The sequence below is a fragment of the Leucoraja erinacea genome, chromosome 23 (assembly GCF_028641065.1).
Source record: "Leucoraja erinacea ecotype New England chromosome 23, Leri_hhj_1, whole genome shotgun sequence".
In the NCBI taxonomy this organism is placed as follows: Eukaryota; Metazoa; Chordata; class Chondrichthyes; order Rajiformes; family Rajidae; genus Leucoraja; species Leucoraja erinaceus.
Genome location: NC_073399.1, coordinates 7,980,035 through 8,006,625, shown reverse-complemented (window position 1 = coordinate 8,006,625; position 26,591 = coordinate 7,980,035). Strand labels below are relative to the sequence as shown.

Here is a 26,591-nt window from a genome sequence, read left to right as displayed (position 1 = left end):
CTTGCTCCCATTTCATCGTCAGGAACTTGAAAAAGAGTAGAATATATATTTATGCAATTGTCTTTAAGCTCTATCATGTTCGGTAACTTTCAATCCAATTTTGATTACATGTTCCTAATTTTCTTTAACCATTTTATTTGTACTTTTCCCATCGATAGGATCCTTATTTGCACCCATTCCAACAGTGCTGCTGATTTATATATAAAAGATTATCTTCATCCTTATGTTGAAGCTGGAAATCCACAAGCCAGACCTCTCAGGTATGATGTTCAAATGTTTGACATGGTTGTCATTACTTTGCTTTTTGCGCTAGTTTACTTAAAATAACTGAACATTTATTGTTTGTTTATTGCTGTTGTTCCTGACAAAGCAGTGGCAAATAAGAATATAATTGTTCTGGTTCATATCAAGTGCATGTGACAAATGTGACTCTATAGACTATTCCTGTGCAATGATTTGAATCATAGAGTCATATAGCATGGAAACAACTTCGGCCCAACTAGCCCATGCTAACCAAGATGCCCCATCTATGCCAGTCCCACCAACCTGCGTTTGGCCCATATCACTCTAAACCTTTCTTATCCATGTACCTGCCCACATGTGTTTTCAATGTTTTTGGAGTATCTGCTTCAACTACCTCCTCTGGCAACTTGTTTCATATACTGAGTGGAAGGGTATTTGGTGGTGTATCTCAACTTACTATTCTGGTGATCCTTTACCAGGGAATGATTACTTCCAATTGCTTGCTTGCTCGAGCAGTTCAAAGCCCTTGTCTCAAGCAACAAAACACTAAAAACTGACTGTTTTCAGAGTAATGCCCATAGACTATATACAACGAGATATTCTGTCCCCTCCCAAAACAAATGAAGAAAATGAACTTAAAAATATTTACATCCCAAGAAAAAGAAACTTGTTACAGAGCATTATGTCAGATGCATGGGTTTGCTTTTATTTTTGTCCTTTGTAATTTGATGGCCAGGAAATGATCAAACATGTAAATTATGTGGTCCACCTGCTCAAAACGTCTTAATGTGTATTTTGACAAACGTTATCATCATCCTGGACCTCTGGATTTTGTAGTATAAATGAATGGATTTATGCTAAGGGTTAGATCAATTCTTGTCCAAATGGATGCTTCTATGCATGGTGCTCTCTGTAATGGCTACCGATGTGGCCCATTTTTATTGCTATTGGCACAAATGTAGACTTGTTCCACAGAATATAGAACAGTTCAGCACAGGAATCGGCAATCGACCCACAATGTCTGTACCGAACATGATGCCAAGATAAACTAATCTCCTCTGCACATTCCTATCTTTTCTACTTCCACCGCCTTCCCAGGCAGCCAGCACGTTTCAAGCATCCACCACTCTGTGTAAAACAAACTTGCACCACACCTTCTTTAAACTGTGCCCCTCTCACCTTAAAACTCATTCTCGCCTCTCTGTGGTGCTGAGCCAGAATTTGCTTCCTGGATTAAGGTGTCCTGAAATTTGCAACATGGAGAGTCATCCTGTTTTGAATTGATGGCATGAATTTGTCTGCAAAGATTTCTGAGACTATTCATTTGAAATATTTTCTGTGTTAAATGGTTACCCTTGGCCTCGGTGTCTGTTGCTCCAAATACGTGACCCCTTGTATCACTAATTTAGCATTTTGTGTTGTTAAACCTACTTCATCTTCATTTAAATTTGCGAAACCCGTGCATATTCCTTTAATTCCATGACAGCTCTCAGGACTGTAGATTGCCTATAATTGTGTTGATCCATAAAATAAAATAAAAATCCAGCTTTGCTCAGTTATCTGCACGTGTTATCTCGGCCACATCAATGAGAGAGTATCTGGATGAAGCTTTAGGGTGGCGAGTAAGGCGTAACATGTGAAACCATTTTAAGAAGATATTACTTACCATGGTAGCTGAGGAACCTGAGGAGTGTAGTATCTGTGAAACTATGTTCCATCCCTCAGGACAAGTCTGGAGTGCAATGGAAGCAGAGTAGCGATGACATTTCTCCTTCCAAAATGCATTATTTTCATTCCCTTGTACAATTTTGAGAGAAGCAGAAATTAATGTTTTCACAAAATGAAGTGAAGAAAGATAAAGAGATGGTGGGGGGAAAAGAGCAAAAAATATAATGTCAATGTAAGGCAGAAGAGATTAAATTAAAAAAAATTGGGTATGAAAGGCAGAGGGCGCTGACACAATAAGAAATAAACTTTACCTCGAGGTGCTGTGAATAGGAACAGAAGAAATGTTTTCTGTAGCTGAGATCTAGATTTCTCCAAAGGCGGAGGTTTTGGACAGCTAGTTGAATCTGAGCTAATTGTGGTTAATGATATTAACAAAGCGAAAGAATTTAAAACAAAAGACTTGGAGAATGGCAGTTTTTAAACTTCATGAATTAAACGTCTTGCAGTTTGGTAGCAGAGGAATGCTGAACAATTGAAGGAAATGGTGAGACAAGGTGTGGGAGTAACTCAGCGGGTCAAACTGCATCTATATATTCGGGTTTCATCAGAAACATTGAAAAGTAATAAATCTTTTAGTTTAACTATTTGTTTAAAAATCAGTTTTTGAATTGTTCATGGTGGGATCGGAGGTGTTGCTCCAAACCTCAGTTTCCTTGGCTTGAACTATAATCAGGGATCTGTATTATTGAATAATTTAATATGATGTACAGGTGCACAACCTTTTATCCGAAAGCCTTGGGACCAGACACTTTTCGTAATTCAGAATTTTTCGGCTTTCGGAATGGAAGATTTTTAGCGTAGATTTTAACGGCCGGCTCAGTGGTACAGTGCTCGGCTCATATCCGCAAGGTCGCGAGTTTGCGCCTCGATCCCGGCAGTTATTCGATCGCGAGTTTGAGTCTTCAATGTAGTTTTTTCTTGCAGAATAGGAGAGAATAGGGAGGGTTAGGCTGGGATCATTCTCTGCGAGATGATCTTAGTGCGGGAGACAAGTGTAGGAGAAGTGTACTGACTGTGTGGGCAGAACTTTGGAAGTGATTGCCCACCATTCTCAAAAGCCGCTGTGTCTCCCTGTCCCTCCAACTCCAGAGGAATCCGCTCCCCGATGGGCCGCTACGGCGACAAGTGGCAGTTCGCCCACAGCCCGAGCTGCGCCCCCTCATCCACAACCCGGCTTCCTCTGGAGTTGGAGCGGGGCTGGGCTAGAGTTGTTGCTGGCTGTGAGTCTCTGGGATCTCCGTGCTTGCAGTGGGCCTGGGGGTCGGTGTCCCGATGAGGGGGTGCAGCTCGGGCTGTGGGCGAACTGCCACTTGTCGCTGTAGCGGCGCATCGGGGAGCGACTTCTGGTGGTCCTGACGTCTCTCAGCTCCTGTCCAGGGGGACGGCCGGAGACGTCAAGACCAACAGGAACCCGCTCCCCGATGCGCCACTACAGCGACAAGTGGCAGTTCGCCCACAGCCCGAGCTGCGCCCCCTCATCCGCAACCCGGGTTCCTCTGGAGTTGGAGCGGGGCTGGGCTAGATTTGCTGCTGGCTGTGAGTCTCTGGGATCTCCGTGCTTGCAGTCGGTGTCCCGTTGGTCCTGACGTCTCTGGTCACCCCTCTGGACTGCAGCTGAGACTGGGAACTGTACCGCCCTTGCCCCCTCCCTCTGCAACTGCAAACAACCCCACAGTTCCCAGTCTCAGCTCCTGTACAGGGGGTGGCCGTAGACGTCACAGCCCGAGCTGCGCCCCCTCATCCGCAACCTCAAGACCAAGACGTACTTTGCACACCATCAGCTTCGGTCCCTACGGGGAGCGTGTTCCTCTGGAATTGGAACGGGGCTGGGCTGCTGCTGGCTGTGGGTCTCTGGGATCTCCGTGCTTGCAGTGGGCCTGGGGGCCGGTGTCCCGTTGGTCCTGACGTCTCCAGTGACTGGCACTAGCTCCGACGTGAAGACAGTGCAAAACCCCCGCGCCGGTGCAATGGGCGGGGAGCTGGAGAGGGGAGGGAAGGGGTCACACACATGGCCGGGAAGCAGAGGGGTGTAGGTGGGGTGAAACTTAAGGGAGCGACAATTTGCTGCTGCCTGCCCGCTGAGTTAAAAAGTTCTCATGCAAGACTCACGATACACTGTGTATCGTGAGTCTACCGTGGGAACTTTTTTAACCCAGCGGGCAGGCAGCAGCAGATTGTCAATTATTAACCCTCCCGCGCAATATACCCTCACCTTCTCTTTTATGAATGGGGATTTAGTTCCCCTTTCTTCGAGGACCGACTGGAGGTTCCTCTGTCACCTCTGCGGGCCGCCCTCGGTGAACGTTTTCAAGGACCTTTCTTCAAGGACTGAAAAAATGTCGCTATTCGGAGGTTTTCGTTATTTGGAACTTAGGATAAAAGGTTGTGCACCTGTATTGATTTTAGTCAGGAAGTGAAAAGTCATGGTCCAACAGCAATGAATACAGAGTTTACCTTTACCAAAAGACTTAAGCCTTGCGTGCAAATGTTTTAGCTAATAGAGAGTCAAAGAGTGACACAGCGTGCAAACAGGCCCTTCAGCCCAAATTGACCAACATATTCCAGCTACACTTGTCCCACCTGCCTGTGTGTGGTCCATATCTCTCCAAACCTGTCCTATCTATGTACCTGTCTAACTGTTTCTTAAACGTTAGGATAGTCCCAGCCACAACTACCTCGTCTGGCAGCTTGTTCCATACACCCACCAACCTTTGTGTGAAAAGGTTATCCCTCAGATTCCTATTAAATTTTTTCCCCTTCACCGTATGTTGGATTTGCTGAAATTCGGGTTGTTTCGCGGTTTAATTTGAGAGTGATTACGTAAATTAAATTTTATGTTTTGTAAGTGGGTTTTCAGTGGGGTTGCTGGAGTTATTGTTTTTAATGACAATGGGTAACTGAAGTTCCAGTGTGGCTCATTTGCAAATGAGTGATCGCTTGCATTGCAGAAATATCCATTAATTCACTCCCAGCAAAAGCCAGATTATATAATTGAAATACAAACATCAATGACCGCTGGAGCACTGAACTACGTTCACACGCAGCAGATTATTTAAGTGTATTTTGTTTCAGTAAATGTTCTCTTTTGATCTTATTATTGGTGTTCATGTCCGTCACCGACCATGAAGTTTCGGTTTCCTGTCACATTGTAAAAGTGTGTGGGTTGGCGGATTCATTGGACACTTTATAATAGAAAGCGTTAAGGGTGAAGATGAGTGGTGGAATGTGTGTGGAGTAGATGGGAATGTTGGGTGGATTCCACCACCAAACACTTATTCCTTTCTCCTTTCATCATCTTGAAGAGGTGATTTCTTCAGCCCTCTGATTCATTCTTTGGCCCCCCACTCCCTGTCTCAAAAGCATATTTCTGTGCAACCAGAGATGTTGCAATGGCTACCTTTATAGCTGGTATCTTCCTACCATCCAGGGACCCAAAAACCACTTTCCGGTTGAAGCAACAATTGCACAGCCTTCATTCTTGTGTTATAGAAACATAGAAAATAATTGCAGGAGGAGGCCATTCGCCCCTTCGAGCCAGCACCGCCATTCATTGTGATCATGGCTGATCATCCCCAATCAATAACCCATGCCTGCCTTCTCCCCATATCCCTTGATTCCACTAGCCCCTAGAGCTCTATCTAACTCTCTCTTAAATCCCAGTGATTTGGTGTTCACAATGTAGTCTCTTCAACGTTGGAGAAACTAAAGGCGGATTGGATGCGCACTTTGTGTAGCACTGGCATTCAGCCTTGTCGAGTGACCCCGAGCTTCCAGTTGCCAGTCACTTTAATTCCCTATTGCATTCCTTCTCTAACATTTCTGGCTGGGGCTCCTGCAATATTACAACAAGGTCCAACACGAACTTGAAGAACAACACCTCATCTTTCATCTGTGCACATTGCAGCCTTCTGAACAGTATTGAAATCTCCAATTTTTCTACATTACAGAATTGGCCGTTTTTGTCTAGTCAGTCAATCTTACTCCATTTGTATCCCTGGGCATGTTCCACAGCCCCGGTATTAGCAACGTCATACAAAGAGCATAATGTGCTTATATCTTCTCCCATTAACCCACTTGAGCTCACCCCAACAGTGTTATTCCCTTTGTTTTATACATCTCCGCCCCCCCCCCTCCATCTCAGCTACTGAAACTAACATGTTTTTCTTTCTATCAGTCCTGATAAATATCATCAAAGACCCACATCTCCCTGTCTACTCTCACATTTCACTCCTACCGAGGAGTCTGAAAACTGTGACCACCAGGTTAAAGAATAGCTTCTTCCCAACAATCATCAGGCTCTACACAACACTAATCTCATTTATGAACTTCAATGAACTGTTTGGTTGCCCTCAGAACTATAATTTTTTTGTGCTTGTAGTTATTAATATATTGATTTTGTTTGTTTATTCTTTATTGTCTGTGTGCACTGCATTTACAAGCCTGTTATGGTGCTTCAAGTAAGAATTTCATTGTTCCAATGCTGGTATATGTCAATTAAACACTCTTGACTCTCTTGATGAAATGTCCTGGACTTGAAATGTCTGATTCGAAGTGTTCCCAGCATTTTGTTTTTATTCCAGATTTCCAGCCTTTGCAGTATTTTTTAATTTGCATTTTGTGTTATGATTATTTGAATAGTTTTGTTGGACAAAAAGTTTATTTTGTTTTTAAATTAACGATTGAAGTTGTAACTTTCAAAATCAAACGTTCAGAAACAAGTTTAAAATGTAACAAAATGCTGGAAGAATTCTGCCAGTTAACATCCAGTCATCAAATGGTCATCAGTCTGATATATTAACTCAGTCTACACCCTACAGCCATCAGGCTATTAAACATGACAACAAATAAGCTCTGAACTACAACAGACCATTACTATTATTGCACTGTTTATTTATTAGGTATGTGTGCATGTGTATATACACACACTGAACTTTTTTTTCTCCCATTATGTACTATGTTTACATATTCTGTTGTGCTGCAGCAAGCAAGAATTTCATTGACCTATCTGGGAAATATGACAATAAAACACTTGATTCTCTCTCCATAGATGTGGCTGAACTGCTGAATATCTCCAGCACTTTGTTTATATTTAAATTTCCCGATGTGGTTCTTTTTTATTTTTCATATAAAATGAAGAGTATTGATTTGGATATTATTTGAAGTTGAATTTCTGCACTTACAGGGTGTACTTCAGAAATCGATGGGTGAAGACAGTGCATCCCGTGGTGCAACAGTATTGTTTGATTTCAAGCACACATTCCACCTTTCAGATGCCACAGAAAGAGGATATCTTGAGACATCGTGTGGTAGTCGTCACTCTAAGTACATCACAATATCTCTGCCAGTTGGATCTTGAATTAGGTATGTAATGCTGGGAATTTGAATCAAGGTTTTTGTATCTTTAACATATGTTTATATGCCCATTTATCAAAATGTAAGATTTTTGATATTAGCCTTAAAGTGGATTTGTCAGAATGATCCAAGACTAAAATTATGAGAAGAGGCTACCTAGAAATTTGATGTTTGAGAGGTGATTTGATAAAGCAGGTAACATTGAAGTGATGGCTTCTCCTTATTTAACATTTTCCCCTGATTTTGAAATCTAGAATTGTGGGACTTAATTTGGAATTTGGAGAGATATTTTTCAGTAATGAAGTTTGGAAACTGTTTTGATCCATGGACACAAAAGTTGGAGAAAAGACAGTAAATGCTGGAAACGCTAGGCAGGTCAGACAACATCTGTGGATAGATAAACAGCCATTCTTCCAGGTTGAAGACTTTTCATTGGAAATGGGAAAGAGAGAAAACAAGTTAGTTTTTAATTGCAGGTGGAGGAGGGATGGACTCCTCGAACGGAATATCTATGATCTATGAGGGCATTGATGCCGTGGGTCTGTTGTGAAAATTATGGGCAAATGAGAGTAGAGCAATGCAGGTACAGCAGGCAATGAAGAAAGCTCATGGCATGTTGGACTTCATAACAAGAGGAATTGAGCATAGGAGCAAATAGGTCCTTCTGCAGTTGTACAGGGTCCTAGTGAGACCACACCTGAAGTATTGTGTGCAGTTTTGGTCTCCATATTTGAGGAAGGACATTCTTGCTATTGAAGAAGTGCAGCATAGGTTCATAAGGTTAATTCCCGGGATGTCGGGACTGTCATATGTTGATACAATGGAGTGGCTGGACTTGTATACTCTGGAATTTAGAAGGATATGAGGGTGATCTTATTGAAACATATTAGAATATTAAGGGATTGGACATGCTAGAGGCAGGAAACGTGTTCCCAATGTTGGGGGAATCCAGAACAAGGGGCCTCAGATTAAGAATTAGGGGTGAGCCATTTAGAACGGTGATGAGGAAAGACTTTTTCACCCAGAGAATTGTGAATCTGGAATTCTCTGCCTCAGAAGGCAGTGGAGGCCAATTCTCTGGATGCTTTCAGGAGAGAGTTAGATAGAGCTTTTAAAGATAGCGGAGTCAGGGGATATGGCGAGAAGGCAGGAACGGGGTACTGATTGTGGATGAACAGCCATGAACATATTGAATGGCGGTGCTGGCTCGAAGGGCCGAATGGCCTACTCTTGCACCTATTGCCTATTGTCAGAGAGAGAAACTGAACACGAGTAAAGAAATGAGCACAGCTAGAGAGTGGGAAAACAAACAAAATAATGTAAAAGTTGCAAAATGCAAGCAGTTGGTTGTAACTTGCTTTTATTTGTGCCTGGATGAAATGTCAGATTGCAATCTCCTAATGTCCATGGAATGGTCTTATCAGGAATATTCAGAATGCTGATAACAAGTAAGGTCACAGAGTTGGGCTCTCAAATCTGAGCAGCCATATTTCCCGTTATTTTGTTGCACAATGAAGTCTCTATAGATCAGACATACAGCTTTCTATAGCGTTAAAGCTGGAAATATTTTTTGTAAAGATACGGTTGAAGGGCAAAAAAAATGTAAAAGAATAACTGAATCAACTGAATTAGTGAGCTTGGTCGACTGATTGCCCTCCAGTGATGTAAAATTGTACCGTTTTATACATTAGAACTAGTTAATAATATGATGGATGTTACTCACAATTATCAAACTGAGGTGGATGTGATTTGCCTTGAATTTTACAAAGGTAAATGCCAAACATTAAAAACCTTATTAAAGAACCAATTTTATTTCAAGTTGATGCATGTTGCAGGTAATCGATTCCAGTACAGGTACTGCACAGGTTCAGTTGATTATTAATATAAATTCCAACTTTAGTACTGTTCTTTGTTAAGCGTCATCCATTTTCAAAGGTGCACCAGCTTTATTTTTATGATTCAAGGATTGCTTAATGATCCGAATGATGATTGAAAATGTACTTTGAGGAGAGGAGGCATAACCAGGATGTGGACAAGAACGTTTTTTTTGCAGTGGCGTCATTAATACATGCAGTGTTCTTTGACAAGTGCCCAAATGGGGATCTTTTCTTGCAATGTTCACAGGTTAAAGTCAGGAAGACAATTTATATGTATGCAATGTGATTTAAGGGTTGCAGTCTTACCCCTGTTGGGAAGTTGAGGCTCAGTGCTGGACTGAGGGCATGCCTGGATTTTTTGGTGTCTCCTCGATGAAATGGTACACCAAGATTCTGTCAACCTTTACAGCTAGATGTAAAAGATCCAGGAGCATAATTTTGAATGTAAGCAGGACAGTTACCCTAGCTTATGTTTTCGTTGTTAGATTTCTGATTACAACTTGTCAAAGCTTGTTTTATTTTCCATTTTACCTCAGAGCAACGCTTCCAAAGTGCATCATAGGTTGGAAAATGCTTTAGGAATGTCCTGATGAACATGCTGTGTTCATGCAAAGGTTTTCTTTGTTTTGATCACCCATTTATTTTTACCACCAGGATGACAATCTGGAAGGTAGGTAGCGAGTACAAAAGCAGGGAAGTAATTTAAAACCTTTAGAAGATGTTGGTTAGCCACAAGTGGGATATTTTATTCCATTCTGGTCACCATATTTTAGGAACAATGTCACAATGGAAGAGATGTGAAGGCTGTGGAGATGAAGTAAACAAGACATGGCCACAACCACAAGGCAGCACAGTAGCGCAGCAGTAGATTTGCTGCCTTACAGCGCTGGAGACCCAGGTTCGATCCCGACTATGGGTGCTGTCTCTACGGAGTTTGTACACTCTTCCTGTGACCGCGTGGGTTTTCTCTGAGATCTTCAGTTTCCTCCCACGCTCCAAAACCATACATGTTTGTAGGTTAATTGGCTTGGTGTATATGTAAATTGTCCCTAGCATGTGTCCGGGTAGTGTTAGTGTGTGGTGATGGCTGGTCGGTGCGGACTTGGCTGGCCGAAGGGCCTGTTCTGCGCTGTGTCTCTAAAGTTAAAAAGCAGAATATTATTGCAAATTCTGGTTGCCAGATGTAGGGAAGGGTATACGAGCTGAAAAGATCTACTCTGATTGCTCTTGACCGGAGGGATTTCACCTATAAGATTAGACTGGAGAAAATGGGTTTGTTTTCTTTGGAACAGTGAAGGGTGAGAAGAAATTTGACAAAGATGTGTAAAATCATGACAGGATTTCCTGGGAGAGTAGATGATGTGTGTGGTTCAAGGATGGGGAAAACAGATTAAAGATTTGTCACCAAAAATAAAGGTACATGTATTGAAATTATTCCTTACAAGGAACAGGGAATGGGTCTGATAAAAATAGCTCAACTTGTAATGGTATTTACTCAATGGGCATAATGGTTTTCCCAGTATTGTCTGCGGGTTACTATGAGAAACAATTGGGGAGAGTTACTTAAAATGATTCAAAGATGAGTGTCTGCAACAAATCTCCAACTATGGAATTCATATTGCAGAATATCGTAGAATAGAGTTGGATGGAGCAGCTGCCTTACAGCACGAGACCAAGGTTCAATCTTTACTACGGGTCCTGTCCGTACGGAGTTGTATGTTATCCATGTGACCGCATGGGTTTTCTCCAAGGGGTTCCGGTTTCCTCCCGCATCCGATAGATGTGCAGGTTTGTAGGTTAATTGGCTTCTGTAAATTGTCCCTAGTCTGTTGGACAGAACGAGTGTCTAAGTGATTGATGGTTTGCGTGAACTCAGTGGGCCAAAGGGCCTGTCTCCACTCTATCTCCAAACTAAACTAAACACGTGCTTGAGAAATACAGCCTCTATTTTATAGAAGCTGGTCTTATCCATTTTCTGCTGATATTTTTCATGTTCAGTGACGTTTGGATCTGACCTCGTCACTTTGTATTGCTTGTATATATTTTTGTACAGTTTATTTTTTAAATAAAACATGAATTCGCTGCTCTTGCTCCTCCAGCCTTGAATGGCATAAAGAATTTGACGAGAGCACTGTTAATGATTTAAATAGAAAACGCTAACAATAAATTCCACATATCATCTGGATGAAAAAATACTAGGCCAGTAAAATGGCTCCTAAACCCAGGAATGCATTCGATGCCCTTGATCTGTGCTCGACCATTTCAGAGAAAGTTCAACATGCTTTTAGTGATGCTTCATTTTGCACACAGCCCAGCTATTTATATAAGCATGAATCTGCTGCTAATTACCAGTAAAGTATCAATGTAAATGGGATATCACTTGGAGGCAAATAACCCTATTACAAGCATATTTCCAGTTAAGGAATTGCTACACTGTTCAACCACAACCAATTAATTTCCAGTTGGCAATTATATACTGAGAAATAAATGTTTTTTTCTTTCAAGTCCACCAGTAGATGCAATCTGGTTTGCTTTAATTGGCACACCTGTAAATTTGCTTCATTAATCTCTATTGCTGCTTTGAGAAAGGGAAGAGACGGGCTCTCTGGTATAGAACAAAAGATGAAGTTTGTTCATTATTTCCCTTTGACTCAGCATTGTGCGGTGTTTCATGTGTTTTTCAAAAAGCTTAAAAGTGTTGCTGTCACAGTGGTGGTCTCAAATAAAGGCTGTCTTGTGTGCTCTGCAGCTACAATGGTTTCTTTTGAAGAGTGAGCGTTGCCTTTGTAGTAAATACAGTCTCAGTTCAATATGAATCAAGGCTATTATGCACTCTTAGATTGCTGTGTTAGAACAGGTTTCATCAGATTTAATAATTCAAGGATGTGATCGTGTGGTATCCTTGGATGTGGTAGTCTTTAATGAGAAAGGAATTCTTTATGATTTAAAGTTCTTCGAATTCAGTGGGCCTTAGCTTGAGGTCTGAATGAGAAGCAACAAAATAACCGTCTCCTAGAAGTGCTCCTTATGCCAGTGTGGTGTATCACCCTCTAGGTGCCATAAAAGATGCATCCCCCAACAGATCATCAGCTCGGAACATATTTTACAGCTGTTCCCATGGAGACCAGGGATGAGATGCTTTTGTTTCTCCTGAGAAAATAGATTTTACTTTGTTTTTGTCAGATTTTAATAGTCTCACGCTCTTCTATATGTGCTATAAGGGAAGCAATACATTATATCCCTTCTCTTTGGTGAAGGGGCTATTTTTCGTTAATTGTCGACAAGAAATTCTTCTCACACTTTAGTCAAGGAGTATTCACATTGATTATCAATACCACAGCAAATTAAAATAAACCAAGGCACTGCAATTGTCCGTAAATGTAGTATTTGCTAACCTTCACAGCTGCCTTGCTTGGGTGAGTTTCAGTTGTATCCATGACAGGCTAGATGACTGTAAATGTCAGGAAAGTTATTATTAAATAAAAGGCTTTTTTGCTTTTGCACATTGCGCCCTACTGTTTAGATTTTTGAGAAAATTAGAGTTGATATGTTTGGAGTCTCTCGGGACATGCTTTAGATTGATAGCTGGGCTGAGACCATGTGGTCTTAGTCTCTGACTGGTGTTGCAGTTGATTCGCTGTCATGCAGCCTAGATTTCAAAGTCTTCTTTCAAAGAGCAGGCAGACAAAACTGATAATTGCTTGTGTCTTCACTTGAGCGCCAATCTTTCTTTTGGAGCCATTGAGCCCTACAGCAGGGGACAGGTTCACTCGGCCCAAATCCTCCATGCCACCAAGTTGCCTACATGCAGGTCCCACTAGCCTGCGCCGGGCACATACCCTTCTGAATCTTTCCTATCCATGAAACTTCCCAAGTGTCTTTTAAATATTGTACTTGGCTCTACCACTTTGTGGTGGGTGCATGGAACAAGCTGCCATAGGAGGTAGTTGAGGCTGGGACTATCCCAACTTTTAAGAAACAGTTATACAGGTACATGGATAGGACAGGTTTGGAGGGATATGGACCAAGTGCAGGCAGGTGGGACGAGTGTAGCTGGGACATGTTGGCTGGTGTGGGCAAGTTGGGCCGAAGGGACTGTTTCCACACTGTATCACTCTATGACTTTCTCTGACGACTCATTCCATATACACACCACCCTCTGTAAGGATAAGTTGCCCCTTGGGTTTCTTTTAAATCTTTCCCTTTCAACTTTTCCTGTCTTTCCTCACCATCTCCATTGTAAAGGTATGTCCTTCCATTCTGATGCTGTGACCTCTGGCCCTAGACTCTCCCACAACTGGAAACAATTACACCCAAATAGTCTCACTGAATAAAGTCCTCGGAATATCCTCTCCTAATATTTCCATCATGTTCTCCCACCTCGTCCATCCCCACCGCGTTTGTACTTGTGATAGAATGATAGAAGGCAGAAAATGTTTGTTCTGATAAAAGAACATTGATGTAAAATGTTTTTTATATTTTTCTCACCAGAGCTGATGTCTGACCTGCTCAAAGTATTCTCTTCTGTATTTTGTTTTGTTTTTTTCAGATTTCCAGCATCTTCTCAATTTTGCTTTCATTTCGTTACCTCTAATTCTTAGCAGCAATGAATGAAGAAACAAAAAGCTGTGATTCATTAGCTATTCCTGAAAGGTTATGGGTTAGAAATAAAAAGCAGCTCATTAGTGCCATTGCCAGCTTTAAATCAAAGCTCTCTGGTTTAAAATCCTATTTACTCTCTTTTCCTGCTGCGAGTAACGGTTGGTACTCGGGATATCCGGTAACTCGTGATGTTTTTTCATCCCTGCAAAAAATGTCCACGAGTAAAAAAATACTTGTGTTGAAATTTAAAATAAAAATGTTATACCTACTGTTAGCATTACGAGCCGCTACGAGACATCCACAAACTCCTACGGACCCGCTACGGACATTCTCCGAGTTCGAATCAGGGGAAAACTCGGGAGAACTCGTGAATTACCTCGTACAGTGGGACAGGGGCTTAACTTAATAAAGATCACTTTTGATTCCCAACGTGTGGCTCGTTATAATACGACCTTTGAAGTCAAGAGATTAATCAAAATTAATGTGGGGTTTTAATCTAATTCTTAATTAAACTGCAGTAATTTGGAAGATATGCTATTTGTTTCAAAAATTAGCGGGTCAAATTGTTTGAGGAAATGGGTTGTCAATAACAGTGTGTGGTTTGGGTGGATATAGTCTGTACATGAGTGTTACTACCTGAGATTTGTGAGTTTGTATCAACACGATAGGTTTAAGTTTGTGCAACTGTTGTCATCGAACAATGCATACCCTTTACAAACTTAATGGCTTCATTTGCCCAATGTAACTGCTATATGTAAGGCAGAGGGGTGAGGAAGACACAACAAACTGCAGGTGCTGGTTTACATAAAAAGGCACAGAGTACTGGAGAGGCAGATAGTTTGTTGGGAAGTAAGGAGTTGAAAGGTTACTGAGGGGCCGACAGGAAGACGGAGTTAAGGTTACAGTCAGATCTGCCATGATCTTATTGAATGGCGGAGTATGTTTGAGGGGCCATCAGTCTAAACTCTGTTAATGAAATATTGCTCATTTGGGGTCTGTGATGTGTCACAGTATCATACAATGTCGATCACTGAAATTGCCACCTGTGTTGTAACTGACTGTTTGAGATCTGTACAGATTTTTTTCTATTCTATATGCTTCCACTATATAAGCCTTCTAGACCACTAAGATCTTCTGAAACCAATCTGTTAGTGATTCCCAGAGTAAATACAAAACATGGGAAAGCAGGATTTAGTTACTATGCAATAAATAGCTGGAATAAACTTCTTGAAGATTTAAGACTTGCCTCAACTTTGACCACTTTTAAAAGAAGACTGAAAACGTTTATGTTTACTTTAGCTTTCAGCTAAATCTTAACTACATTGCATTTTTAACTTTTGCACTTTTTATAATGCATTTTTAATTTTGCTTTTCTTTTCTTTTAATTCTTCTATTTTATTTCATTTTATTATTTCATTTTATTGTATGACATGTTTTTATGTGAAGCACTTTCAGTCTGCCTCGTGTATGAAATGTGCTATATAAATAAAGTTGCCTTGCCAATTTGTGTTCTCAAGTTGTTGTTTACAAAGTTGTCCGCCTCTTCTGGAATCTACATGAAGTCTGCAAAATAGTTGAAAAGCAGCATAATTATGAGAATTATAAAGCCTGTTTTAGATTAAAACAGCTCTCAGCAAACTTGCTGTATTTCTTACTAAGTGATTTCGGCAATTCATCCTTGTACAAGTCTATTAAGGGCAAAAGAGTAACTGGGGAGAGAATAGGGCCCCTTAATGATCAACAAGGTCACCAATGTGTGGAGTCACAGGAGATGGGCGTGATGTTAAATGAATATTTCCCATCTGTATTTACTGTGGAGAAAGACAGGGGTGCCTGGGAACCTTGGCAAGTTAATGGTGATGTCTTGAAGAGAATTCACTTTATAGATGTGGATGCGTTTCACAGCTTTGAGCTAAACAAGTCATAGGTGGACTGCTGTGGCAGGACTTGCTTTTCATCATCAAAACCAGATAGCTTAAAGGGCCTGTCACACGATGCAAGTTCTCTCCTGAGTTTAAAAAAAATCTAACCCGTGGTATGTACGTAGCGAGTACGTCGGAGCTCATGGATGTCTCGTAGAGGCTCGTAATGCTGACGACATGTACTCGGGAAACGTGGAAACTCGTGAAGTTTTTCAACAGTGTGAAAAATTTCCAAGAGTAAAAAAATACTCGTGATGAGGTACACATACGTGTCAAGATCTTGTCCCAACAATATTTTATATATATATATATATATATATATATACTGAAATGTCATCTATCCATGTTCTCCAGCGATGCTGCCTGGCCCGCTGAGTTTCTGTCTGTGTCCGTTGAAGTACAACCATTGACCTATGTCACAACCACTTGAAGAGGGAGAGTGATGAAAGTTGAAACTACTTGCTCAACTAAAGACAGTGTATATGTTAAGATTTTCAAATTTGTCAGCTAAACATGGTATGTTTAGTCCAAAACTCATTTCCTGCAAGTTTTTTAATTTGTGATTTTTTTTTATGATCAACAGGTTTATTTACTCACATTCTCTTGGATGAAGCAGCACAAGCAATGGAGTGTGAGACAATCATGCCTTTGGCATTAGCCAGTAGACACACGAGGATTGTTTTAGCTGGAGATCATATGCAGGTGAGTGCTTTGCCGATATCCATTGGATTTAGTTTGTATCTATGTCAGAATATCAAATGGGATTTGGTTTCTTTATATTTGTAACGTGTCAATGTCAGATTGATGAGACTAGAAATTCCTGTAATTTTGTTGTATTCATGTTTTTGTTCCATAATAATTTTGCTGCCCTAAATTAAAATAGCACACGATGTAACGGAGATCATGTATTGGACCATTATTCTTGCAATTAGTTTTGAATTAAAAGCCAAACAATTCTTGCTGTATGTTCTGATTAAATTACTTATTCTTGAGATTCAATCTTTATGTTGGCATTAGACTCCCCCTGCTTCTCCCACCACCCTCCCTGCCACCACTCCCAAAATAAAGCTACAGTTACGTTTAGAGATGTAGTGTGGAAACAGACCCTTCTTTGGGATTTGTGAGGAAACTGGAGCACCCAGAGAAAACCCACGTGGTCACAGGGAGAATGTACAGACAGACAGCATCAGTAGTCAGGATCGAACCCAAGACTCTTGCCCTGTAAGGCAGCAACTCTGCCACTGCGCTGCTTAGTTGATCTAAGTGAACTCCAGCCACACATACATGTCAAGATCTTGTCCCAACAATTGTCTGTTGATTTCTTTTTCAACTTGCAACATTCTAAAAAAAAAACATGTTGACCTGGCCGGATTCAGTTTTGGATTGTCTCTGTAATAACTGAACATTGCAGAAGCCCCAATGATGTACTGTCACAGGGACTGGTTTTTAATCAATGGTAAAGGAAATGGCAAGACAAAACACTTTCTTCTGCTGTATAACATATTCCAGAAATGATAGTGGACCAATGTTTCTTTTTCAACTAACGATAGAAAACTCCATCTGAATTGTTTATATCGCCAGGTTTTTGACAGATACGGCACATCCATTATGTGCGTAGATGTTAACAACTCCAAGCAGATGAATATGTTTGCACTGGTTGCCAGACATACAGGTCTGCCAGGAGGTTCTCAACAAAGATGTATTTGGGCCATTCCCAAAAGTACATGGTGTTCATTTGTTAGTTTCTGTACTGATAGTATATGTCCAAGAATGCTTTCTTTGTGAAATTGATAAAACTAATTTTGTCAATGTTACTTCCTGACCATCTGTTGGGAAAAAGAGACTTTTTACTTGTATGCTCCATGTAAGAGAGGGGACTTCAAACAATGTTCCTTCTATGAAAGGAAGGGGAAGGATGTGCTGAAACACCTGTTTTAAAAGATACTTTTGCCATTCTTTAGACTTTCCTTTCTACCACTCATAAAGACGTGCAAAACTGTCACTACTTGTACTGCAAGGCAACAGCTGCAGCTTCTGATTATTAGGTCAAACAGTTCAAGGCAGTTCACAACAAGAAACAGAGTAGATTCTGGATCATATGAGGATAATTGTCCAAAGGTGTGAATGGATGGAGTTTTCAAAGAATACCTTGAATAAGGACAGGAAGGGAGAATGAAAGGTGGGGACGTTTCGGCAGAGAGCTGGCCTCAGATCTTGGCAGGTAAAAGCACTGCCATTAATGGCTTGATGATTGCCACAGCGAGTAATTGTGATATTCTTACAATGGACAGATTCCTTACAAGACTTGCCAGGATAGATATAGATTTAGTTGTTCTGTCAAGGACCAAGGGTTGCATTCTGAAATAAGGGGTCCGCCATTCACGAAAGACATAAAAATACATTATTCTTCCCAGGCATAGGGAACCTTAGTAGTGCTGCACCCAAGAAGGCAATGGAAAGTATATCCGAGAGAAATATGTTTTAATTTAAAGAGTGGTCTAGTGTGACAGCCATGGGGATTTCAGCAGGAGGTGGGTTGAAGGGGTGAATTGGACAACAGTCTCAAGGAATGGACACTCGGTGATGACATGGGTACAAACTCTGTCAATATGACAGCAAGGTTGAAAACAGCTTGGTTCTGTTTCAGAGAGTTGCTGTGGTGGGAAATGAATTAATTGGAAAGAATTTGATGGGAACTGAAGATGTTACTTTAGTGTAGGAAGGAACTGCAGATGCTTATTTAAACCGAAGATAGACACAAAATGCTGGAGTAGCTCAGCGGGACAGGCAGCATCTCTGGAGAGAAGGAATGGGTGACGTTTCTGGTCGAGACCCTTCTTCAGGAAAGCTCCCAGACATCAGTCTGAATCTATCTTCTATGTTACTTTAGTCTTTCCAATGTTTTGGAGAAAATCGTTGCTTACTCATTATGAATGATGGGCAGACAGTCCAAATTTTTAAAGAGATTGGTTGGCTCAAGCGAGTTGGTGGTGAGGTAAAGCTAGGTTTCATCAATTGGAAACTGATGCCACATATTTGAAGGCTATTGACTAAGGGCAGTTTTTGGATCAATTCTGCCCCCGCCACTCCACGTAAAACATAGGCACACATGCAGGCCTGCAGGCAGCAGGCATGCTGCCAGACATAGGCACGCGTGCAGATTGATTGTATCCAGAGATAGCAGGAGTTTATATGAAGAGAAATTAGGTGGACCGCGTCTAAACTCCCTACAATTTAGAATAGTGAGAGATGATTTTGATAAAACATACAAAATTCATAAGGGAGTTGGCAAGGTGAATATGGAGTTAGGCGAGGTATGCAGAACCAGTTGTCAGTTTCAAAAGAAAGGGCTGACATTCAGGGCAAGAATGTGGAGAAATGTCTTTGGATTTCTCTTCTCAAGAGTTGTTGGAGCTTGTTGCTCAGTCCATTCAAGACGTAGACTGATACATTTTTGGACATTAAGGGAAATGAAATAAATGGGATAAGTGCAGGAAAATGACACAGATAAAAGATGCCTGAAGAAGGGTCTCGACCCGAAATGTCACCTATTCCTTTGCTTCATAGATGCTGCCTCACCCGCTGAGTTTCTCCAGCTTTTTTGTTTACCTTCGATTTTTCCAGCGTCTGCAGTTCTTTCTTAAACAAAAGATGAACGAACGCATGATTTTATTACATGGCAGAGCAGGCACATAAAGAGGCCTTCGTTCTACTGCTAATGTTCATATGTTTGCAAAATTTAAATCTGACACAATCCACTGCACTTTGAAATATTGCTAGAGTGCGACATACAGTAACGCTGTTGACAGTGCAGCTACTGATTCCAGAAGCAAAAGGCTTCTATTTTAAAAATATGTTGCCAGTGACTGCTGTGTGCTTGCCATTCCTGTGCCAGAATAGGCTTCAATAATTATCATGGAGAATTTTGAAAAGCCATTAAAAATATATGGTTGAATTTTATTTTTGAAATGTTGTCTCTTTGAAATTTTGTGGATAGTTTAAAAAAAACCCATTGATTCTGATGTTAGACAACATTTATATTCATTTTCACTCCAAAAATGCATGTTTTCTGGGTTTTTTAAGATTCATTTATGCGACGATTGTCGAATGCAATTTACAATTTTAAACGATTCAAATAATTTTGAAGATGTAATGCCAGAGCATGATTGTAAACCTCATCCATGCTGCAGTTTGAGAGTTTAATTGATCTCAGAGATTTGATTTTTGATAAGTGGGAGAATTGCAGAGCTGTGAAAGATTAGCAGGAAGGGTGAAAAGTTAATAGCATCACTTCCAACATGCGACTGCTCACTGCCAGCGAGAGAATGGCATTAAATTTGGAGAGGTTTATGATCAACATTCAACCCACAAGCCCTCCATGTTGTTTGAATACAGACCACAAAGGCCAATAACCAGGTCATCGTTTCTTTCGAGCTAAGAAATCACATTTTCTTGACAGGCTGCCACTGAAGTTAGTTACAGCCCTTTTCATCTCCACACAGAGAGCTCTTTTTTGAAAGTATATTACTCCGAAGATGGCTGTCCACACCACAGTTGCTTCCTGATTTACTTCTCTGTAATTAGAATAATTTCCCAGATTGCGTGGTATTTAGCCTTCTGTGGATTTCTTTACGCTTGATAATTCAATGTGGCAGTCTCCGTGCACCATATTATCTTTTAATGTCACCTTTCCTGTCAAGCAGTTGTAATTATAAAGGTAGGAAGATGAGTTTCTCCAGTATTTAGACATCCTTTTCATCAAGTGCTTTTAAAGAATGCTCAATGTCTGACAGTTGTGAATAAAAAATATTGTGCATTTTGTCAGAATTATAACATTTTCTATACTATTTCTTCTTGCCATGGTATGAAAGCTAATTGAAGCCCTTTGCTTAGTATTCCTTTTCGTTGAATTCCTTTTTTAAAAAATATATCTTAAATTTAAATGAACATGTGGAATGTTTAGTCAATTGTTACACATCCCCGAATGTGCTGAACATTCTAATTGTTTGTGATTATGGAAAGCAAGGCAAGTCCCACCTGTCTTTATAAATAAAAATGGTAATAATTTGTTCCTCTACTTATCCTCTCAACGATCAAATGCTACAGAGCTTACTTGTCCCCTTCTGATCCTTCCCTCTGTCCCAAAGGTCTTGTTTCCCAGCTCAGTGCCATCATTAAATTTGGCTCCGTTCCAGGCAAAATAACCTCTGCCTTGATCAGTAAATGTGTGGCAATTGTAAACTTCAAACAAGAAGGTATATCAAAGCAGAAATGATACTATTCTCCTTCCATTTTTTTCCCCTGAGTGACGTACAAATAATAATAACTAACATCTGTTTTACTATCTGCAGCTTAGTCCCTTTGTATACAGTGAATTTGCCCGAGAAAGGAATCTTCATGTTTCTTTGCTTGACCGTCTGTATGAACACTATCCTGCAGAGTTTCCGTGCCGAATACTACTGTGTGAGAACTATCGTTCTCATGAAGCTATAATCAAGTATGTATTTGGGTTTTCCAACTGTTCTTGGTATTTGATTCAGTTGAATTGATTGCTGGCAATGTAAGAAAGAATTCCACATCTGACTCCACTCCACTTTAAAAAAAAAAAAAAAAAAAAAAAAAAAAAAAAAGAACTTTCAGGAAATTTGAGTGCTTATCCACGACTGAGTTCTTATCCGTGACTGTGGTTGCCAAACACATTTTCAGGAATGTATCTAGAAGTATCTATTTATCATGGTCTCCACTGATGTTATTGCTTCCTCATTACAGAGATTGTATTGTTGAATTCCTTAAAACATTACTGAAAAGATGACCATTCTTTTCAAAACAGTTTTGGTTAGGGACCCTTCCTCAGATACTTCTTGTATCTACCATTCTTTTCAATCTGGCCAGTTTTTTCTTCCTGGTAGTCTCAAAAACATAAAAATAGTAGCAGTTCTAAAATAGTGGATCATAACGGTTAGTAACTACTGCCTTCAGAGAATAAATAAATACAGTTGCATACAAAATGTATTTTGCAATTAATATCAACATGGAGACTAGTGAATGTGCACTTTGCATAATTCATTCATCACCTACAAACATGCTGAGCCCAAACTAAACATACCATTCTAAAATGGGCACAGGATATCCAAACTAATTAACCCCTGACGCATTGTCTAGCAATTGTCATTGATGAAGCATTTGCTTTCATGACTTTGCATATGCTATATTTGTCATATTACTATAATTTCACTCCTTAATTAGCATTTAATTTAAATTGCTATATGTAATTATACATAACTAGATTTAAATTCACTAGCCAATTCTGCAATGGGATTAAAAGTGCATTAACTTGTTGATGATGCTATATCTGTTATCTGCCTAATCTCTCCAAGCCTCATCAAAGTCTATCCTTTCAATCTTTGTCACGCCGCTGCTACCATATAATTCCATCATACTGAGACAGCTGCCATGTTAAAGTGACCAAATAATTCTAAACTTAAAGTTAATTAATCTTTATGTATATTCTGCGCTCCTTACCCGGAGCCATAATATTTCTAAATCCCCCTAATGTGCATAATGCAAAAGATAAGGAATGTTGGCAGAAATGGCAACAATTGCATTTCTGCTCTGTTATGGGATTATTTTCATTTGTACCAAGGCTGATTGACGAGCTTAATCATTGTTTGGGGTTTTAGGTTGTTAAGTTATTATTCAGATTTACTTCAGTTTAACATTGCCTGCCACAAAATATGACTGATGCTTTAATGTTAATGAGTAATGAGCTACATTTAGATGTGTGCCATGATTTGAATATGATCTCCTTTGTCTTGGCTTTAATGCAGCATTAAGATTAAAATATTTCATTATTCTTCTGAAATGAAGTTGACAAAAGTTCAAGAAAAATGTTAACCATCTTTGAATCCTAGCATTGAGAGGGGTTGATGCACAGATGAATTTGATTGAAGAATGCATTTTGTTTTAGTTCAAAGTAATGAATAATTCTGGAATGTTGGGGTCTAAATCATCATGTGATCTGTACAATTTTCCAGAGGTTCTGAATGTTGATTTTGAACGTTTTCTATTTTAGTTACACTTCAGAACTATTCTATGAGGGGAAGTTGATGGCCAGTGGAAAGCAGCCAGCACACAAAGATTTTTATCCATTAACGTTCTTCACAGCCCGAGGAGAAGATGTACAGGAGAAAAACAGCACTGCTTTCTACAACAATTCGGAGGTGAGCGACATATACATTTCTGCTGGTTAGCAGATGTTGTGTCCAACTTCGTCATTTACTAAGAACATAAAGTGTTGGAGTAACTCAGCTGGCCAGGCAGCATCTCTGGACGATATTGAAAGGTGACGATTCAGGTCGGAACCCTCTCTTCAGACTGGGGTCCCGGCCCACCTATCCATGTCCTGCAGAGATGCTGTCTGACCCGCTGAGTTACTCCAGCACTCTACGTGGAGTACGCAGATTCCAGTATCTGCAGTTCCTTGAGTCTCTATTCCCGTTTACTTTGTGTTATTAATTGACCCTCAATGTGATGCTACAATTATTGTTGGATGTTATTTGTCACTACCATTTACCGTTTATTGCACGTCGGAGGTGCTTGGAATGAATAAAGTTGACCTTTGAATGAATTTGCAGCCTCGGTATAATCAAGAGATATTTAACTGGGCTACTGTATTCCTTCACAAAAGTTGCAATCCATAGTGTTAATATCGGAGGTAGAGTGTATCGGTTTCATTGAACACTTTTACATAATGGAGTCGTCATTTATTGCTTGTATATAATAGCCCTTGGAGAAGGTGGGCACCATTGGAGTTCATTTGACAAATATAATCCCTCAGTATGTAATGAGGTTTTGAATGCAACGGAGTGGTTGATGAGGCAGTTAGTCTGGCTTCCATACAGCTGACCTATCATTCTCCCCAATGGGTGTTGGCAAACTGAAATTCTATTAAAATGTAAATGTGGAACAAAACAAAATTCTGATGACAGGAACTTGATCGGAATCTTGCTTTAGTGAATGTTATATTTGCCCATCATGACGGGGTTTTGTGTGAGCAAATAATGAACATATTCACAAGCGAAAGAGTCACCATTGAAATATTCTTTTTGGTGTTTATTTAATATGAATATAATGATTTCCATGCAAATTTTGTATGCTGGACAAAATAGTAATTGACCTGTTGAAGTAATAATCAGCATCCCAGCATGGAACAACTGCAAGTGGCAGTGATTAGTTTGCCTCATTCTCATTTTTTTTTAAATTGCTATTCATCGTTGAGAGAAAAGGCAGCATGGAATTCTGAACGTATTGTATTCATCATTTGTTCCAAGGTTGGAGTTCATGGCCCCAGGACCGAAAGAGATATTAATAAAGAATCTCAAAACTGATGATCATTTCATGCTTAACTAAATTACATTAGCCATTTGTTGTCTTCAGAATATCTTTATTTTGGGACATTGATCTTCAAGTTTCACAAATTTATAAAGGCACCTTGATTTTGCCTTGAGGCAAAATATATATTGTTGCAAGTGATCACTTATTTAAAGTGCATAGTGGTTGCATGTTGATGGGTTGTTCTTGTGATCTCGATGCAAATATAATTCAACATAAAATGCAGGCTTTCCATAAATCTTGGTTTGAAGGTACCTCTTGATATAGCACAAGGGTGGACTAGGTTTAGTTTTATTATTGTCACATGTACAGAGAAAAGCTTTCTTTTGCATACTATCCCAGCAGATCAGATAATACCATGCATAGATACAGTCAGTTCAAGTACAATAGATAGAGCAAAGGGGAAGATACAGAATGCAGAACATAATTCTCAGCATTGTAGCGCACACGTTGCTTAGACAGAGTGCAATGTCCACAATTTAGTGGTCTGATAATGTAGGGGAAGAATTTGTTTTTGTGTGTAGTGGTGCACACTCTCAAACTTCTGTGCCTTATGCATGATGGAAGCGGGGAGAAGGAGGAATGACCGGGGTGGGACAAGTCTTTGCTTATGTTCCTGCTTTTCTCAGATAGAGTGAAGTGTAGATGGAGTCAATAGTGGAGAGTTTGGTCCGTTATGGACTGGTCTACATCCACAATCCTCTGAAACAAAAGCTCCATGGAGAATTGGCACTTGCTACTTTCTGCCTAGGCCAGATCTTCCCAAGTCAAGCTTGTTCATTCTAACATGGAAGCCAGGAATGTATCAGATGTACAATGCTGGAGCTCCATCACCACACTCAGCGTTGGGGTTGTTGGTGAAGGGCAGTTATCTTGGGCTGTAGAGGGGATGCTCTTCATTCCTGGCCTCTTGGCTTTAGACCTGCCTGAAGGTCTGAGGCATAACGCCATTCACTTGAGTGAGTTTGCTGACTTAGATTGTAATGGTAACTGTCATTTTTTACATAATTGTAATGTTTTTAATTAATTTCTGTAGCTTGATTTTAGGTGCTTTTTTTAAATATATATAAATATAAATAAATATATATATATATATATATATATTCAAATATTACTGATTATCAGAATCATGGAGAAACAGTTTTGAAAGCCTTTGGCAGCACAAGCTGTCAATAGGTCATCAGGCTGATACTGAAGCAACTCACATCTGCTCCACACCTCGGGGCCTGGAGTTCCATTTGTTCCATAGAGCTGCAGAAGGTTAGTGTGGTCACAAGAGAAGCACTGGGTGGGGGGAGGGATCGTGAGTGCATGGATCTGGTTGTGTCGAAGCATCTGGTCCAATGACTCTTAACCAGCTTATGGCTGTTCTACATGAACAACTGGTAGAGCTGCTGCCTCTTAGCGCCAGTGACTATGTTCGATCCTGACCTCAGGTGCTGTCTGTGTGGAGTTTACACACACTCCCTGTGACCGCCTGGGTTTCCTCTGGATGCTCCAGTTTCCCCTCACATCCCAAAAAGACGGGTGGGTTTGTACGTTATTTTGCCTCTGCAAATTGCCCCCAGTGTGTAGGGAGTGGATGAGAAAGTGGGATAACATTGAACTAGTGTGAATGGGTGCTCGATGGTTGGCATGGACTCGAAGGGCCTGTTTCCATGCTATATCTTTGAATCGTCAATGAATGGCGTCCTTAAAAAAAAAAAAAACACAATGACAAGAAAGACCAATAATTCCTTTCTTTAATCTTGTGGATATGGAGACTTGCCTAAGGCATAGGGAGAGCTATCTGCTTCTCCTGGAATATTCCTCTTGGATCTTTGGAATATTCCCATGGGATATTTGGCAACTTTGACACTGGGTTAGTTACTACCATGTTACAGTAGAGTTCAGGTTGGTTTTTATGCTAAAGTTACCTTAACTACCGTGTAAAATAGTGTAAAATAATCATGACAACACTACTAAATTTATCTGTAGCAAATACAGCGTGATTTTCCTGGGGTTGTACTTAGCCCTAACTAAGTAAACTGTCATTGACTGCTCCAGGATATCCTCTCTTTCAAGACTTCAGGTGTGTTTAAATGCCTCCTTAATGCAGGTATAAGAGAGCTATATACAAATTAGTACCTGAAAATTAGTGGCTGTGGCAAAGTCGCAAGAACTCAAATCGACAGTTGATGTAATTGATGTAATTGATCTAAGAGCCAAATTGGCCTCTGTATCTCAAAGCTAGAGAGGTAAGATGTGGACTTGAGATGGTCTAAGGTTCCATAGCCGTGTGTCCTTGACAGTGTATCTGCTTTTACTGAAAGTAGATTTTTGATTATACAAACCGCTAAGATCTTGCTCCTGTTGCTTAGCAATACCCACACACTGTTTTTCAGCAAAAATTGTCTAATGCACATTTAAAATTTTGTAAGCCTGCCAATGCTATTTAAAGTGATTATTTGAGAACTGCCATTTTACTTCAAATTGA

General features: G+C 40.2%; 1 protein-coding gene across 3 annotated transcripts in view; it reads left to right on the top strand.

The window, feature by feature from the left end:
• The window catches only part of helz (helicase with zinc finger), a 174,593-nt gene that overhangs the window by 68,183 nt on the left and 79,819 nt on the right, over window positions 1-26,591 (top strand). For all 3 annotated transcript variants that reach the window (XM_055653763.1, XM_055653760.1, XM_055653762.1), the window contains 5 exons: window positions 159-260; window positions 7,154-7,332; window positions 16,308-16,426; window positions 21,076-21,221; window positions 22,797-22,944. In XM_055653763.1, the coding sequence (XP_055509738.1) occupies window positions 159-260; window positions 7,154-7,332; window positions 16,308-16,426; window positions 21,076-21,221; window positions 22,797-22,944 (694 nt within the window). The remainder of the gene's footprint in view (window positions 1-158; window positions 261-7,153; window positions 7,333-16,307; window positions 16,427-21,075; window positions 21,222-22,796; window positions 22,945-26,591) is intronic.